Below are 19,369 nucleotides of genomic sequence, written 5' to 3'. Positions count from 1 at the left end.
TCCTTGCTCCTACCTGCCATAGATTTTCTTACTGCTATAAAGGTATTTGATTAATTCTGATTTTCCAGCATTATAGCTGGAAAAATACTTACTTAAGGCTAAGACTTCAGCTTACCTGATGAAGATCATTGCCCAAAACATATTCCTGGAAGTACCCTGGTGCAGCTGACGATGCTCTAATGGCCTGCCACAGTTTATACTGACAGCCTCCAATATAATGAGACTTAACCCCAGGGAAGTGATTGTAGTTTCTAAAAACAAATGCTTTCAGTGGTGTTCCTCTGTTCACAATGGTGCTTACTGCAGCTACCTAGAGAATTGAAAGGAATAAAAATCAAGTTATAAAAGATAAGGACAAACTCCCAGACTTATAAAAACTCAATTTATACATTAAATGCCTCTCAGGAACTCTGCTCAGTGTGTATTTACTAACTTATAAAATAATGCCTATGTAAATTTTAAATGATAAAGAAAAAAAAACAACAAAACAACACAACCTCCCTAAAGATAAGGCTTTTTTAACCTCTCATTGTTTCTATTTTGTTTCTTTGAGAAGTGCACAAGAACCAAGAACAATTCTCACAGTATCCAACAATATAACAATGGTGTGAAATACTTATATTTAACACAATCCATTTCTCCTGGAAAACAATTACTTAACATTGCAACTTCAATGAAAGGACTGCAGAAAGGATCTCTTCCAAAAACAAAAAAAGTCTTTGAAAGATTTTCTTGCAAGGATTTTTTGTAAGGACACTAAGACATCTTTAAGTCACATACATTTATGTGAAAAGTCAAAGCTATATTTCCATTAAAAAATGTACAACTACAAAATTCAGCATATTTTCCAGATATAATGACATGAAGTGGGTGTACCTATAATTATGGATAAGCATTAGAATATGCAAGACCTATGCAGCCAGTCTGTCTGACACTGTTTAGAACAATACAGCAGACAAGTGGGTGTTCAATTCTATTTTGTGTATTGTTTATTACAGAGCAGGTTTTTTTCTGTGAAACACTGCTCAGCACCAGCATCACAAGCAGCTGATGCTGTGATATCACTGGATTCATTTCCATTCTTCAGCTAAGTCAGTCACCTAATTTACAGTAAGCTTACCTTTGAAAAGAAAAAGGAAACAAGTATTACTACTACGTGGAGGAAAAAAAAAAAAAAAAAAACAACAACAAAAAAAAAAAACCAGAAGGAAAATGTATGCATGATTGTCTGCTGTCATTTGTCAGAGGAAAACTTTTCTGTTTTGTCCAAAGGAAGGCCTGGTTCCAAGCACTGCTAGAAGCATTAAGGAAAAGAATACTTTGAAAAATTTAATTAAAAAACCTATCAAATTGATGCTTGAGCTTTTTTTTTGTTTTTTCCTTCCCTCCCACTATTCATATTTTACTTCTTGAAGTGAAGTGCAACTTGAAAAATACTGAGCACATTTTGGAAAACTCCATCTCTCTTCAGAAATTTAACAGTTTACCCAACTGTGCATTTTATTTTGATTTTACTGGCCTTGTAAAGAGTGCAAGCACTACAGAGTGATTACTACCAACAACTAGTTTCAATTCTATTTATATTCACATTTTATTACTGAAGAACATGGAATGAGGCCAAAGATCCCAGTTCAAAGATAACTTTCAAGTCAGTGTAGGCTAGCTTCTCTCTCAGAAAGTAACATACCACTCCATCCTTTTCATGTCCTTGTTTTAGACATGCATGAGGAACGCAGTCAAGCACGTGTTTCTATGTTTAGAAAAATGCGAATGTCTTCCATTTAACAGTAAAGCATTGAATATAGTGCTATGACACCAAAACACCTGTTAATTACAGACTGTTCTGAAGTATATGCTATTATATTTCTCTTCTTTCTTCACACCCTGTTGTTCACCAAAAATAAAATACCCATGCTTTCTCATCTTTCATGCTGTTTCTGTATATAACGTCTCTCCAATTAATTGGTGCCCTTCACATACAGGAAGTATCTCAGGGTCAACAAACAAGACTGAGGAAAACCTGGTTATCCAGATAAAGTGAAGAAACTCCTTTCTCTTACTGCACAGTAAGAGATATCACATTTGACATGATGAGCCACAAGGCAACAGGCAGAGTTGCTGACCACTAGATTAAGCATTAGATTGAGCTGTCTGGGGACCCACCCAGCCTAGCCTTGACCACCTTCAGGGACACAGCCTCCACAACTCTGGGCAACATGCTCCAGCATCTCACCTCAGTCAAAAACTTCCCCTGACATCTAATCTAAACCTCTCCTCTGTTAGTTTGAAACCATTCCCATTGCCCTCACGTAAAAATTTTCCTCATGTTTAAAATCTCCCTTTAAATACTGGAAGGCCATTTTCCAGACTCAACAAGCCCAGTTCCCTCAGCCTGTCTTCATACAAGAGGTGCTCCAGCCCTCTAATCATCCTCTTGGAGAGGGTTCAGAGGATGGCCACAAGTGCCACATATTTCTTTACCCCAGACTTGAAGAAAATACTTCAAATGGGGCCTCAAGAAGGCAGAGCAGAGAAAGACAATTGCTCCTTCACCCTGCTGACCACTCCTTTTTAATGCAGCCCAGGATACTGATAGCCTTCCAGGCTGCAAGTGCACGCTGCTGGTTCATGCTGTTTTTCATTGACCAGGACCCCCAGGTCCTTCTGGATAAGGCTACTCTCAATGAGCTCTTCTCCCAGTCTGCACACATCTGAGATTGCTCCGACTCACGTGCAACACTCTGCACCTAGTTTTGTTGAACCTCATAAGTTTTACATGGGCCCACCTTTCCAGTTAGTCAAGGTCCCTTTGGACACCATTTCCTCCTTCCGTCACATAAACTGCAGTACTCAACTTGGCATCATCTCTGAACCTGCAGAGGGTGCACTCAACCCCATCATCTATGTCACTGATACAGATGTTAAAGAGTACTGATCCCAAGATGGACCAGACCCCTGGGAGCCACCACTCCTTATCAGCTTCCACCTGGACATAGAACTATTTACCATTTCTCTGCTTACAAACCTAAAACATCCTCTAACTCACAGTATTAATAAAAACATGAGGAACTACTATAGAAATCTAAGCTTCTATTCTTTAGAAGCACAGGTTATCTTATACAGATGCTTGTAGAGCTTATCAGTGCTCGCATTTTTTTTCCTTATAAAATATTCTTCCCCTGAGCATACAGTTAGTATTTATATTAGAACACTGTACTTACCTTTGGACATTTAGAATTTCGTGCAGTTTCAATCATTAGATTTGAGCCCATTTTTTCTCTACAAATAAATGTAGAAAAATGAAAATGGTCTGTGAGTTTTACCATGAACAAAAGACGTACGTTTTTATAAGCCCTTATAAGTATTCTGCATTTAGAAGAAACAATGTTTGGATTTCACTTTAATAATCAGGTTTTTGCAGTATTTCAATGGACCAATGCTTCATGCTTTCTAGGCTGTTGGAAATGAGTTTGAAGAGTGAGTTCTTGATTCAGTTACTCACTTCATCACATAACCAAAAACTCATCATGATTACTTCAACTACTTCACGAGAGCAAAACAAAGTACTTTGCTGCATTTCAGAATAATAAAAAAAACAACAATCTCATCAAGAAGCTTTATAGGAACAAAAGCAAACGTTTTCCATTATGAGAACAAAAGCCAAGAAAATAAATGCACCATCCTGCATGATTTAGAAGAATATTTTCCGTACCAATAATTCAGTATGCATTTAGCATTCATTTTATAGGTGGAATGTTTTCCATATCTTGTATTCTAATCACTAATGAGAACGTAACTTTTCAGGTACAGGACACAGGCTGCTATAATTATACTAGGTAATAACCTCTTAGCAGCTTTGACTTGTGTCTCCTTACAGTAAAGGTATGAAAGTCTATACAGTGAGTGCTCAAACATAAGAATTCCACGTTCATGTAAACAACCAAAAGAAAACTGAAAAGCTAGAACAATATGCCAGGTTCTCCATGCAAATGTGATTCAGTATTGCATTATACAAATCAACATACAGTAAGCACAATTTTCTTCACAAAGTATTGAATATAAATTATTAAAAATCACTCTTCAAATTGTAACATAAGGAATGATAAGTTAAACACATATGTAAGACAAAATTGATACCCATCAGCACCCTGAATAAGAATTTAAGCAAAACCAGCTGTTATTTCCATAAATTGAACTTATAATATGCCTCACGAACGAATGCAACAGTAGTTGATTATTTTCAGCAACGTTACTTCCTGGAAATAATTCCATCAAATGCTAAGTGTGTATTGCATGCCTACATTTGGTAAATTTGTACACTATTTCAAGCAAGGCTGACAAACCCAACTACCATCTAAACCAAAAATTCGCTCAGCACAGCTATGATTTAAATTTAAAATAAAATACAAAGCAGTTTTGTCATGCAGTTACTGAAAGTAAGCTCCAACCTTCTTGCTTCCATGAAGAGATGCTATATGACCTTTTAGTTTCTTTCTCAGTACCAGGCTGCAAGGAAGCCTGCATGAATCTATACTGTTTCAATGAAGTGATGTATAGGCATAGCAGCTCCCTTCAACACTGCAAAATTGGGTTAACAAAGACTCATTTGTTGATATGACTTCTCATAGGAAGAAGTCTTTAGAGACAAAAGGAGGGGAACAAAGCTGGCTACTCTTTAACAATGCCTTTCTGGGAGTACAGGAGCTCTCCATCCATCATAACAAGAAAGCAGGCAGTGGAGGCAGGAAGCTAGTGCGGCTTGGCAAGGACCTGCTGGTCAAACTGAGGAAAAAGAAGGGCAATACAGACAGTGGAAGCAAGGACATGTCACCTGGGAAGAGTACAGAAATGCTGTCTGGACTTGCAAAGAGAGGATTAGGAAAGCCAAAGCATAGATGGAACTGAATATGGCAAGGGACGTTAAAAACAACAAGGAGGGGTTTAACACGTACATAGGTCAAAAGAGGCAGGCCAAAGAGAGTATATCTCCCCTGCTAAATGAGAAAGGAGAACTGGCTACAACAGATACAGAGAAAGCTGAGGTAATCAATGAGTTCTTTGCCTCAGTCTTCACTGGCAGCCAAGATTTCCTGAACCTGAGCCTCTGGGCAGGAACTGTGGGAGCAGTCTCCTCGCTGTAAGGGTGGAGCAAGTCCAAGACTGACTCATGACACTGAAAGTCTACAAGTCCATGGAGCCAAACAACATGCATCCCAGGGTCCTAAGGGAGCGGCTGAGGTTGTCACCAAGCTGCTCTCCACTATGTTTGAAAAGTCATAGTTGTCAGGCAATTTCCCCAGGAAAAAAAGAAACATTACCCCTCTTTACAAGAAAAGGAGGAAGGAGGACCTGGGGAACTACAGGCCAGTGAGCCTCACCTCTGTGCCCAGGAAGATCATGGAACAGATCCTCCTGGAAGACACATTAAGGCACAAGGCATGAGTGGATGATCTGAGACAGCCAGCATGGCTTCACTAAAGGAAGGTCAAGCCTGATCCACCTATTTGCCTCCTATGGTAGAGTGAGCATGGGTGCACAAAGGGAAGACAACTGATATACTCTAACATTTTTATTGAGATGACAGGATTAAGTGCATCCTCAGCAAGTTCACTTATGACACCAAACTGAGCAGAGTGGTTGATACAACAGAAGGAAGGGATGCCATCCAGAGGGACCCTGATAAAAATCAATAGGTGGGCACTTCTAAAGCTAATGAGGTTCAACAAAGCATAGGGCAAGGTTTTGCACTTGGATCGAGGTAATCACAAACATGTATATGAAGTGGGACAAGAACTCCTTGAGAGTAGCTCTGTTGAGAAAGACTTAGGGGTCACGGTTAATGAAAAACTGAACATGAGCCATTAGCGTGTGCATGCAACCTGGAAGACTGTATCCTGGGGTCCATGAAAAGAGGGGTGGCCAGCAGGGGCAGGGAGGTGATTGTCCCTCTGTTCTGCCCTTAGGGAGCCCCAGTTGGAGTACTGTGTCCAAATCTGGGGACCCTAATGCAGGAATGATGCAGAGTTTTCCGAGAGGGTCCAGAGGAGGGTCAAAAAGATGATCCAAGGGCTGCAGGCCCTCTCCTATGAAGACAGGCTGAAGGAGTGGGCTTGTTCAAACCCGGGAAAAGAGAAGGCTGTGGGGAGATTTCACTGCAGCCTTCCAATATTTAAAGTAATTTTATAAACAGGAGGGAAATCAACATTTTACACAAGAAGATAGAGACAGACCAGTTTAAAACCATTCCCCTCTGCCTAAATCACCCTTCCTTTAGCTATCAGGGGGAAGTTTTTAACTGAGAGGGTAGTGAGGAGCTGGAACAGGTTGCTGATGTCCTGCCCCAGAGGTTTTTAAAGCCAGGCTGGATGGGGCCACAGACAATCTGATTTAGTACTTGATCTAGCAGCTAGCAAGCCTGCCTGTGGCACAGGGTCTGGAATGTGACGAAACTTGAGGTCCCTCCCAAGGTTCAAGCCATGATTAAAAATTAAATGCATTGATCATCGAATCTAATCTATGAATCATATAATTGCCTTGCTTTTGTGTACTGTACATGAGTAGTGTGCTCTACTTCCCTTGTGCTATAGGCAGCTGCAAAGAATTTTTAATTTTAAAGGCATACAAACTACTGTCATGAGCTAATTTTTCTAATTTTACCATTTTCTGGGCAATTTTTCTCAGACAAAAAATACGATACTGATTTCATCAACAATTTTTTTCCTAAAAATATGCAAAAGCACAAAAAAGAAGTGCTTGGAAGCTTTTCTTCACTTCAGCAAAGCAGTGAGATGCTTACCACTTGGGAAGCACAGGCCATTGTAAGAAACTTGTTACTTATCCAAAGAAGCTTCTGGCCATTTTACATCCGCTCTCATGTTAAGTCTGTTCTTTCAGTTGCAGTGCCAGCTAACACTGTGCATTTTCAAGAACTCAACTATCAATATGAATACAGATGAATGAAAATAACAGAACACATAATAATTATTTCTTCTTCTTGGGAAAAAAGAAAAAAAAGATTTTTTCCCAAGTACTTGTTAATGCATTTATATACTTAAAACATTTACATACTTTTACATTGTTAACTTCAACACAGTGAATATTTCTTCCATTGCAATTCGCAATTCTAACAGATTTTTTCTTCCTATTTTATAGGAATGGGAAATGGTTAAAATCCCTCAGTACAGCAGCTAACATCTAATATCCCTATTACAACTTATTATTTCAGTTCTTACTGTATCTCCTTACAAAAAAAAAAAAAAAAAAAAAAAGCACAGCAGGTGGCTAGTAAAATTTAATGCAGATCTGTAATGAGTCAGATCAAGTAGCTGGCAAGCATTCAAAAATATAATCAGAAATCATTGCACTAAAAGCTTACTCTGCTCCTGAAAAAAAATTACGCTAAAGGATTCCAGTGTTCTGTTAAATATTAAAACAACTATTTTCAAAGAATGAGACTATACACTAATCATTTTCTTTTTTTAAAAAACTTGCTTACCAAAGAGACACTAACAAAAATGAAGGCTATTAGATTTGTAATAGTAAATTATATTTAACTTTTTTCTTTAAAAAAAAAAAAAAAAAAAAAAAACAAAAAAGAACAAACACTTACTTGAGCATTTTTTCCCAGATATCACTGTCATAAAAGGCATGGCTCCAGCCCATCTTAACTGTTCCAAGAATAACATTCTGCTTAAAAACATCGGATCCCAACTTGTGATATAATTCTTCACAATCATCCAGAGGTATATGGAACAACCCCAACATAAAAGCTAATATAGCTCCTGAAAAGAAATATTTTGAAATGTTAAGCATAGTACATAATGAGATTATAATGATGGATTATTAATTACTATAATATTCATAGGTTAAGAAAATGTCTCTTTTGAAAAGGGTGATCAACTGACATTTCTAACACCAAATTCCTGTTCAAAAATAATAAACAATGTTTTAAGGACAATTAGAAGTTAGGAAGAGTTTATTTTCAAAAACAAATTATTTTAGACATTGACAAATGCTATTCTTTTGTTCTGCACACATCATCCCTGCCAAAATATATACGGCAGAAAGCAGGTTAAATCCACTGCGTTATTTGGAAAGAGAAACGTGTAGGAGTAGTTTGTGCTGTAGCATTTAAAAAATATTTGGAGCATTACTTGCTATCTTACAAACTCCTTTATTCTTTAAAGAAAACTTCTAGCAAATTCTGTAACGGAAGCTTTTTTTGTTTTGGAATATATTTGGTTGCAATCATTTATAATTAATCATCGATGGAGGCCTTGCAGAGATCTAGACAGAACAGAGCATTGGATGATCATCAACAGCCACGAAGTTCAACAAAGTAAAATGGCAGTTGCTGCACTTGGAATGAACTAACACCAGACAGCCTGGGAGACCAGCGGCTTGAGAGCAGCTCAGCGGGAAGGGACCTGAGTGTGCTGGTGACAGCAGGCTCTGAATAAGCTATCAGTGCACCCTGGCAACCAAAAAGGCAAACTGCATTTTGGGGGTGTGTTAAATACTGCAGAGCCAGCCAGTCAGCCGAGACAATTCTCCCACTACGTTTAGCACTGATACAGCTTCACCACAGTGTGTGCAGTTCTGGACTTCACAGTATAAAAAAAATACCAAAGTCCTTGAAAGCTTCCAGAGGAGGGTTAACAGAACTGGTAAAAGCGTGGCAAGGTATGTCCTATGAGGAGAGGCAGAGAACACCTGGTATATCTAGCCTGAAGAAGAAGAGGCTGATAGCGATCTCACCGCTCTTTGCAGTTCCCTGAGGAAGGGAAATACAGAGGAAGATGTCAGTTTCTTCTCCTTGGAACCAATGTCATACAGGATTAGCACAAAGCTGTGTAAGAGGAGGTTCACATTGGACGTTATGAAAAACATTTACTATGTGAGTGGTTTAACACTGGAACAGCTTCCTGAAGAGGCAATGATGCCCTAAGCTTGCCAGTGTTAAAGAGGCATTTGTGTTGCACTTATGCTCTAACATTCAGTTAACCCTACTGAATGGGTTATACTACTAAGAGGACAGGCTTCATCAGTTAGACTTGATAATCTCTTACGGTCTGTTCCAACTGAACTATTCTATTCATACACACTGCCATCTAGTGTGTGCATAAAACAAGAATGACTTACCCCTGCAGGAAAAAACAGTTTTCAAAAAACACAGTTGCAGAATACAAATGCAAAAACATTTTCCCCATTACCACCTGAGAAACAGCATCAAAACCCACAGTCTGTTAGCACATAGACAGCAACAGTTATTATCAGTCAAGTTACCCATTAAAGGGCTTTGCTGAAATCTGTTGGATGGTAACAAGACACTCCCAGGAGAGAAAAGCTACAATCAAAGGTGATAACCTGATCACTCAGTGAAAACACGTCTAATGCTTCCTCCACTTTCTGGCCTGTTATCACAGACTTCTACACTCCAGCAACCATCTCAGCCTTGGCTGCCAACATTTCAGAGAACAAAACAAAACAAAAAAAACAAAAAATTACTAAATAAAACTTGAGAGGCTAAGGAGTGTATCTTGAAGAACATGGGTACACAGCAGGCCAATAAGACATAAGATAGGCAAGAACCTAAGCTGAAGGATGAAAGCATTCCTTCCTTACTCAACTCAGCATCAGTAAGATGTCAGCTGAAGCTCTGCATGTGGTCCTAATGGAAGCCAACTGAAAAAAAATACATATATATATATTCACAAAAAACCACCATGTGTCAAAGTAATCAATCTCTAAGGAAAGACCAAATAAAATGAAAGCCTTTAAATGCCTTTAAATGCACAGCAGACTGCTTCAAAGAGAAAGAAAATAATGCCATCCACAGCTCTAGGAGTTAGGACATGGAGAAACACATTTAAACTGCAAAAGGATGACTGACATTACCTTTTGGAAATGCTGTTGTCTAATGACAACAGAGCACTAGAACAAGGTTTCTGAAGACATCTGTTATGATGCAAAATCTGACAACTGTCACCAGTGAAACAGACATAGCTTATTCATCTTTTGGGAAATGAGAAAGGTTTCTAAGATCAATTCCAGCTTTGTAATATCAACTTGACATATTTATGAGTTGTCTTGAAAAATATATTTCTTCAATCAGGAAAGTGTTCAAAAAGCATTTCAAAACTAGAAAGAAAACATGAGGGAAAAACCACACCAAAACCATTAATAAAAATGCCATTTTAGTTTCAGGAGGCTCCTAACCTACAAATCCACGAAGGCTGGGAGAACGCATAGGAGAACAAACCCTGTATTGTTCTTAACTTCAGAGGATTTTCGGAGAAGATCCTTAGGATCTTATGCAGATTTCCTATATACTCAAAACTGGTGACCAAAGAGATCACTACAGTCCAGATGTCTCTGTAGTGGGAATGTGGGACTAAGTGGGAACGTATAAACAGGAGGGGCAAAGACGGCTTACAAGGGTGGATAGCGATAGGACAAGGGGGAGTGGTTTTAAACTGAGACAAGGGAGATTTAGGTTAGATATTAGGAGGAAGTTTTTCCACACAGAGGGTGGTGACGCACTGGAACAGGTTGCCCAAGGAGGCTGTGGATGCCCCATCCCTGGAGGCATTCAAGGCCAGGCTGGATGTGGCTCTGGGCAGCCTGGTCTGGTGGTTGGCGACCCTGCAAGTGGCAGGAGGTTGAAACTTGATGATCGTTGCCCTTTTCAACCCAGGCCATTCTATGTTTTATGAGTGGTTCTCTAAGCATACTGCACTTGGCCTGATCACATATTCTCGATGTTATAAACTTCTCCATGTGATTGAACTGTAAGCACACCACTATTGAGAAGTATCTCTGATGATGCATTTGGGGACAGGAAGTGAAAATGCAAGCACATGTGCAGGTCCTTGAAAGCTTAAGTGTTGTGTCCATTTGTGAAAGCATACCACACTCCAGAGCTCTGTGATAAACACAAGGAATTCCCAGTAGCTCAGTTCATGGAGTAACGGTACTACTTTCATCTATGGACTTTTGTACAGCACAAACTGAGTACAGAATTTACATTAACTTTGTTCTTCATAAAAAAATAATGTTCAGTGGCCCTTGTTGCATTTCATGGTCTTGAAGATTTTATGGTACCTCTAGGCCCAGGTATTACGCTCAGCAACAGGCAAGTGAGTTAAGTTTGCAGGGCATCATTATAGGGATCTTCCTGCGTGGCTGCCACATTTACAACCCACGATCACTATAGAGAAGTACAAGTTAGCTATCTACAAAGACTGTGATAAGCAAAACCTAACACTCAAAGGCCACACAGCTAAGGATAATACGAGAGATGAGTAGTGCAGCAGAAAAGAAAAAGATCTGCAACATAAGGGGCATCCCTCTTATTCTTTGAAATCACAGGTCAACCAGCTGCAAGCACCTGCAAATTCTACTGGTATAAATACAAGTACCAACAATGTAGATCACAATGGCCAAGTACACAGCTAGCACAAACTGACAAACATTCACAACCTCCCCTAGCCAAGATTGTCACTGTACTTCTAAGTAGCACAGACAAAAACTTGCTAATGGAAGTAAAGCTTAGAAGAATGAAATAAGCATTATTAACAGTTACAGACTAGTGGGATCGAACCAAGTAAGAATACTAAGCCTCTCCGTTAGAGATAAAACATCATGATGGAAAATGACAGTTTCACTAACAGAACTTTCCTACATATACCAAAAGAAACAACTTTTTACTACTAAATAACCTTATTAGTAGTCTCTGAAAAAAAATTTGTAAGGTGAAACAGGCAGCCATAACATGCCTACAAACAAATTCTGACTGGTAGACAAACACCGTTCTCTATTTTGACTCTACAAAGCAGTTTCTGTCTTTGAAAACATGGACAGTGTATTTACCCATAATGATCTGTTTAATATATTTCAGAACTGAATTGTATTGGAGGATAACTATGGGGGGGAAAAAAAAAAAAAAAAAAGGAGAACTTGAGTTTCTAAAGAAACTGAACTATTGAATGCATCTCTCATATTATAAAACAGAAATGCACTATGATTAGTTTACCATAACATCCTGAAGCAATGATGATCTATCTTTCTAAAAGAAGATTATCTTCACAGTTGCCTCCTAGGGAGAGGCAACGTAATGAGTCACAGAGTAATAACTGAGGATAGGAGGACTCTCGAGAGGTCATTTAGTCCAACCTCCTGGTGAAAATGATTCAACTAGAACATGTTGGTCAGGATCTGTCATGCATGGATATATCAGTCTGATCAGGCAGCTCATCCTACTGTCCCACCATCTTTGCAAGAAAAAAGGTGCTTCCTTATCTTAATCGTAATTTTCCATATTCCAGTTTCTCTGTTAACTTTTCTCCTATCACTGCATACCTTCACGAAGAGACCTGCTTCATATTCTCTCTACTTTCGTAATAGTTCAAAGAGCAATAAGGTCTCACAGAACCACAGCCTTCTCTTCTGAAGGCTGAGTTAAGAAGTATATCATGAATTACCCTAAGTTTTTAATGTACTAAAAAAGCCTTTAGAAGTCAAACCCGTACTTTCCCCAGCTTACAATCAAAATCAGAAATCTGGCAAATTTTGCAAAATCTACATCTAAGTCCACATGTTCTTACTATATTCATAACAAAATTCCAACTTGTCGAACAACAATTACCTGTGCTTACACCACAAACGTAGTCAAAAAGATGATGAACTGGCTTTCCAGTAAGTTCTTCTAGCTTCCGCAGTGTTTGAAGTGCAACTAAACCCCTGAAATACACAAAAAACCCACCACATTCATTCATACACAATGGTAGTTTTATCTTATGTTGGTTTAATTAAACCTACCTTTGCTTAATTATAACTGATATCTACAATATTAAGAATCAAGAATATTTCAGGGAATGAAAGCATGTTGGTATCAATCCTTTCCAGTCCAATGCTAAAAAACTGCATAAGGCATTAGAAGCACTGAAGCAAAGCACTATCTTGGCAACACATTGTGCTGAGAACAGCCCCTGTCATGTGCTACCTCTAACCCTGTCCTGGCTGGTGTTGAAGAGCACTATTCAGCCCTGCACAAAGATCAGCTGAACACTATCAATTAAGATGCAGAACAGACAGTAGTCAGTGATCAGGCTGACTCTCTGGACTTGTTTCATTTTCATAGCATAGATATAATTACTCATTTCTCAAAATAAGGTGCTTTAATGGAACCATTAAGAAACTCCAAATCAGTAGCAAGTTCTTGAAAGTCTTACCCTGTAAAACATATCACACACAAAAAAAGAAACTTCCTCAATTCACAAGGAGATACATACAAAACTCTTTTCTTCCTATTCATTTTATTAATAAATTTATATTAATTTCATGGTACTGTGTGTACAACCAAGCCGTATTCCTGTTTTATAGGAACAAAACAATACCTTCACAGTCAAAGCTACAGACTACTTCCCACTAAACAAGTTTAAGCTTATAAGTACTTAAGAAAAAATACACAATTTAGACATACTGATAGTAACTATACATTATATTTACTCAGCAGCCCCATATTTTTAAAATACTACTATCTAGTGCAGACATCAGGTTTGCACCACACTCTTACTACTTACTGAATGCTACTGATTTTGGTGCACATAAATAAATACTATCAGGAAACAAAGTTGGTGAAACTATTTATGCCATGGACTTTATACTTTGTTCTCTAACAATAAAGATTAATCAATTAGTAAATATTTGCTAAAAACATTTCTTCAAACTTGCCTCAAAACACAGCTGTCAGTAAACAAGATTTTAAACTTAATGCACATGATTTTGATGCTCTCTACAAATTCTGGTAGGTGTACAAATTAACACAAAGTTAGAGCACAGGCAACTAAGGACTTGTGGTATTAATGGAAGTTTACACACAAACACATGCAAAAGTAAGTACCTATGACTTGAACAGTCAAACGCAACTGAATTGTAAATCAGAAAGTTCCATAATTAGGCACAAAAATATTAAAGAGAAACTGCAATTCTATTCCCAGATACACTAAAGTTTCACCTTGTTCCTCCTCCATCAATAGCAAGGACTCGAATTCCCCAGCCTTTCACTGGATCTGTATATCCAATTATTGCCAAAGTCTCCCTGACAGCAGCCTGAAGACTTTCATCATTTGCTTGTCTCAATCGCAGTAGGCATGGGATTATCTTTTCCTGCAGTCGGAAGGAAATAACTTTGTATTTGTCAAGATGCTTAACTGAAAGAATTCATACTCAAATTTACTAGTTTTGCATTTTAGAGTAATAGCCTTATATTAGTTGAAGGAAAACTTCTTTAAAGCTATCTCTATATCTAACATGAGGAAAAAAAATGTCTGCAATATTATGTTGTATTCTCCTTATCGTTAAAATAGCCAGCTATCAAAACTTCAACAATCAAGCTGAAATTTAAATCCTTCTAATATATTTACCAGTACTTCAGTTGCTGTTGCATTTTACCAATTTAGTTTTATTGCCATTGTCACATTTGCAAAATAGGAATTTAAAGTACTGAGCATATTCAAGTATAGCTAAAAGCAGAGATTTGGCTGGACAGATATCACTCTGCTGCAAAGCAGGAAGTGCATCTGAAGTAGCACAACAATATCAAAAGAAACAAAAGTTAAAATTCTTCCTCATACTGACTAATCTTTACATCTGGAATTATTATCACAAAGATACACAGGATTATAATCAAGGTAGGAGTAGCAAGCATACTCTCTCATAATAAAATAAATCATAACTATTCATGTGCATGCTTGACCTGTGCCCAGCCAGGGTAATTCATCTGGCTGGAACTTCACTGCACCAGTTTTACAGTTCACGTCAGCCACTTGTCAAATCTGCTGGGAAAAGACATGGGACTGAAGCACTGTGATTTGGTCAGCAGTGCTGGAATAGTCTACCACCTAACTTCTGTCCTCTCACTGCATGCAGGAAAGAAAACAAGCAGAACTAGATTACACAAACTTATTACTTGATGGCTATGCTCCAGTTCTGTCCTCTCTTTGAAGGGAACACATAAAGAAGCATCACAACTGTTGTACAGAGATCAACTGTACTGTACATTCATTTCTGGCCAATTGCAAAACAGAACACAGTGTACAACCATCACCTACCCCTAGAATTAGCTATATTATCTATCCACGTGGCAGTGCTGTATGCTTCTAAATAAACATAACAATCCTAAGAGTCTTAAGCTAAATTACTGATAGCGTGCAGATAGATCTGCTGAACCAGCTAAACAAATAGCTATAAAAAACCACATTCCTCACAATTAGAAAATATGCCTAGCCCACAAAAGCACTGAAGAAAATTTTACTTTATAAGACTTTCTCTAATAGATATTTATAGCTTGTTTAAGCATAATTGTTTGCACCTTAATAGCAACTCCTCTGCTCTCTGGAAATTCCAGAAGATGGTAAGTCAGTTCTTCAACCCTGCTGATACAGACTCTTCGATTCGAGGATCTTCGCAGGGCTTGAACTAATGCTCGAGTCCTGTTATCGATACTCACTCTTGCTATGATCTAAAACAGATAAAAGTTATACAAAGAACACAGGACTACACTAAGACACGTATGCAAATTGTCAAGACTAACTGCGAAAGGTTATTTTAAGATTTCACAGAAGTGCTGGACAGCACTTGCTGTACTAAGAGGTCTGCTACAGAACACAAATAAGGTTTTCTTAGATATAAACAGACTTTGTTTACCAGAAAATAAGTAAAGAATGCTCACAGCAACACCATACCGAATAAACTGGTGTCAGTATTTCTAATGGGGTGTTTTTTCAGGACAATTTCACAATTACAGCAGGTAGATCATGAAAAAGCATAACATTACTTTGACTACTACAAAAATAAATAGCTACATCTACCCATAATGCATATAGATATGACCTATATACACACAGTATACGAACACATGAACATATACATGGCTATAAAACATACGCAGAAACAATAGATGTGTAAAAATAACACTAAAGACTTGCCTTTTCTCTCTGAAGGGACAGATGTTTTTCCCTCTCTTCTGCAATCTTAGTCTCTTTGACTTCATCCTCCTCATCCTTCTCAGACCCTTCTTGCTCTAGCTGTTTACTCTTTTCCTGTGCAGCTACTTTTGTATCTGATCTTAACTTGGGAACCAATCCACCAATGTAACTGTCTACAAAAGCCTGTACACTGTTACTGGGATATGAAAGAAAGTTCGCAATACTTTTTTTAGTGGAAACTGGAAGAGTGGCATTTGACTTCTCAGCACCCTGAGTCTCAGTTTCAGGAGCTAAAGGAGCTGCCGAATTGACTGTTTCTTCACTAATTACAGTACTCGCTGATGAATCAAGCTTCGCTTCACTTTTAGAGCCTTTTAACAAAGCATTCCTCTTCTTCTCTTGATCCATAACAGAAAGATTACTGAAGTACCAGTTGATATGATCAGCAACAAAGTTATAAGTCTCTCCAAAACTTGTAGAAAGGTAGCTTATATGAAAAAGGTGGTTTTTAGCAGATGTTGAATCTTCTGGAATATCTTGATTAGCGCCACTCGTACTGTTTAACACAAACTCCAAGTTTTCCTTTGTGTTACTGGATTGCTTGGCAGCTAGGCCTGTGTTGCAATCCTCCTGAGTTCTGGCACCTGAGACTTGTTTACCACTTTCCAGATTCACATTGAGGTTATTTTCATCTGCATTACTTTTAGTATCCTTTCCTAGAGTACCTGAGTGTGACTTTAAACGAGCTATTCGGGAAACCAGTTCACTGTGAGTGCCAGACACTGCCTTTGAAACAGATTCTATAGTATTCCTAATTCGTGACATGCGATTGTTCACTTTTGCAAGTCCTTTGGAAGAAGAAGTCAAAAGTTTAGAAACTCTGTAATACAAAAAGTCACGACTGAAAATGTGTTTGCTATACCACAATGTTCTGCTTTTGGCCCATTTATACTGAGGCTCACCGGTGTGAAAAACTCTAAGATGAATGGCATGATTTATCCTCCAGCAGATTTTAGGTCTATACAAACACAGGTACTTGTTTCTTTGCTTCCACCAAAGACTTTTTGGGTTAATCACAAAGAGCAAATATGCATCTAGAGACAAATGAATTGTCATTACTTATAAATTATACCCTATGTTGTTTGTCTACTTCATCCTGGAAAATATATTTCAATGAATAAGCCTCAAATTGTGGTGTTACCTGGAAAAAAAAACAAAAAATAATGGAAACACCAAATCAATAATAAGTTAGACTAAAAGCTCAGAGTTGTTTAAAGCTGATGCAGCTTATTTACTGCTCCAGTAAAGGCAGATAAATAACCTCACAGTGGTGATACCTAGTGCTCAGGACACTTGGCAGTAAAGTCCCAACAACTACAAGGCCTAATGGTCATAGAATCACAGAATGGCCACGGTTGGAAGGGACCTCAAGGATCACAAATCTCCAACCCCCCTGTCACATACAGGGCCACCAACCTCCCCATTTAATACTAGACCAGACTGCCCAGGGCCCCATCCAATCTGGACTTGAACACCTCCAAGGACGGGGGCATCCACAACTTCTCTGGGCAGCCTGTTCCAGCACCTCACCACTCTCACTATAAAGAACTTCCCCCTGACATCCAACCTAAATCTTCTCTCCCTCAACTTAAAACCATCTCCTCTTGTCCTGCAGTTATCTACCCTTTCAGAGTGTTGATTCCCCTCCCTTCTGTAGGCTCCCTTTAGGTACTGAAAGGCTGCAATGAGGTCACCCCACAGCCTTCTTTTCTCCAGGCTGAACAAGCCCAGCCCCCTCAGCCTGTCTTTGTAGGGGAGGTGCTCCAGTCCCCTGATCATTGCTGGCCCTCCTCTGGACCCTCTCCAACAGCTCTCTGTCTTTCTTGTACTGGAGGTTCCAGACCTGGACACAGTACTCCAGATGGGGCCTTACAAGAGCAGAATAGAGGGGGGCATTCATCTCCCTGTCTCCGCTGGCCACCTCTCTTCTGATGAAGCCCAGGATACCATTTGCTTTCCAAGCTGTACATCAAAAGTTAATGTTCACTTTGAGCAACATGCAACCCTCACCAAAACCAGTTAGTGACACACAGACAAGTGTCTGCTAGTCTTTCCCAATGGCAGAAATTCGCATCTTTTTCAGCAGGTGGTTTTGTGCAATGAGACAAAGTCCCAAATGAAAATGATACAGTACTGGTGTCTCTTGAAGGAATTCCTCTCAGGCCAGAAAGAGCACCAACACTTTGGTCAAATCTGTATAACACAGAACTAAGTTAAATGAAGAGATCCCACCCTCAAGCCAGTACACTATATAATTCCTATTCCACAAGCAAATCACGATCTTTCCTAGTGTGGTTCGAAGCTTTGCACAGTATTCACCCATCCGCGCAGACACACGGACTCAAACCCATCATTTACCTCACCGGTAAACGGCCACTCCCGGCCCAACTGCCGCCGAGCGCCACAGCCACGGTGAAGCCGAGGAGGAACCGGCCGCAAGCAAACGGCTGCTACTCACGATCTCCCTAGGCCGCGTCCGTTCCCACCCGTCCAGCGCTACCACAGCCACAGGCCAGGGGCTGATATAGGCGGGGAGGCGCAGGGGGAAGGGGCGGAGGGCGCGCTTTGTTTGTACCTTCACCGCTTCGCGGAAACGACTTCGCGAGCGCCGCGTCAGAGGGCGGCGAGGCCCGCCCACCCCCGCCTCGTCCCACGCCCACCCCCGAATGCCCGCCACGCGCTGACGCCCCCTCCTCCGCCCGGCGGCCGTGGGTACCTGCCAGGCCGTGGGTACCTGCCAGGCGGCGGCTTCCGCCGCCTTCACGAACAAGGCGGCCGCGGCTCACCGCACGCCCGCCGGCTGAGTAGGGCGGCGGTGACAACAACAGCCGATAGCGGGGGAGCGGCCAGAGTGCGCGTGCGCCGCTCCCAGCGCGCCGGAAACAGCTGAGACTGAAAGGGGAGGGGGCGGACGTGGGTGGTGTGACGTGATTCTGGCGCGGTGTCTGGGGGAAGAGGGGGGGGGGGGGGGGGAAAGGTCGCTGCTGGGGTGGTGGTGGCTACGCATGCGCGTGAGCCGTGCTAGGAGCGCGACGTGTGGAGCGGCACGGTTGGGGTGGCACAGCGGGAAGCAGCTGAGTGTGCCCGCAGGCAGGCAGGCAAGCAAGCAGGCAAGCAAGCAAGCAAGCAAGCAAGCAAGCAAGGGAGGTGACGGCCCAGCCTGTTCCTCGCCCTTTCCTTAGGCGGCTTGTGGTGGTGTTGGGAGTGAGGGGCCGCGAGGAGCAGGGGTGGAGTCCAGCCTTTCCACCTGCCTTAAGTGCAATTCTCCAGGAGTTGCCTAAGTGTGTGGCGTTGGGTGCAGGAGTGAAGTCACCGTGGGG

The 19,369-nt window shown here is 40.3% G+C and overlaps 1 protein-coding gene across 3 annotated transcripts in view; it reads right to left on the bottom strand.

The window, feature by feature from the left end:
• PNPLA8 (patatin like phospholipase domain containing 8) overlaps positions 1 to 18,873 on the bottom strand; it is a 35,956-nt gene extending 17,083 nt beyond the window's left edge. The window contains exons 1-8 of one of the 3 annotated variants that reach the window (XM_042815457.1): positions 18,784 to 18,873; positions 15,990 to 17,190; positions 15,374 to 15,523; positions 14,018 to 14,169; positions 12,647 to 12,741; positions 7,610 to 7,781; positions 3,222 to 3,279; positions 116 to 310 (exon numbers count right to left, since the gene is read on the bottom strand). In XM_042815457.1, the coding sequence (XP_042671391.1) occupies positions 116 to 310; positions 3,222 to 3,279; positions 7,610 to 7,781; positions 12,647 to 12,741; positions 14,018 to 14,169; positions 15,374 to 15,523; positions 15,990 to 17,105 (1,938 nt within the window). In that variant the 5' untranslated portion in view covers positions 17,106 to 17,190; positions 18,784 to 18,873. Of the gene's footprint in view, positions 1 to 115; positions 311 to 3,221; positions 3,280 to 7,609; positions 7,782 to 12,646; positions 12,742 to 14,017; positions 14,170 to 15,373; positions 15,524 to 15,989; positions 17,191 to 18,407; positions 18,566 to 18,765 lie in introns of those variants that run through there. The other 2 variants (XM_042815456.1, XM_042815455.1) reach the window with 2 other exon arrangements.
• Positions 18,874 to 19,369: the final 496 nt, after the last annotated feature.

Source organism: Centrocercus urophasianus, unplaced genomic scaffold (genome assembly GCF_019232065.1).
Source record: "Centrocercus urophasianus isolate 14NV4802_14NV808 unplaced genomic scaffold, USGS_Curo_1.0 seq_15, whole genome shotgun sequence".
Classification (NCBI taxonomy): domain Eukaryota; kingdom Metazoa; phylum Chordata; class Aves; order Galliformes; family Phasianidae; genus Centrocercus; species Centrocercus urophasianus.
Note: the sequence above shows the minus strand (reverse complement) of the source record. Positions and strands in the feature narration are given on the sequence as shown.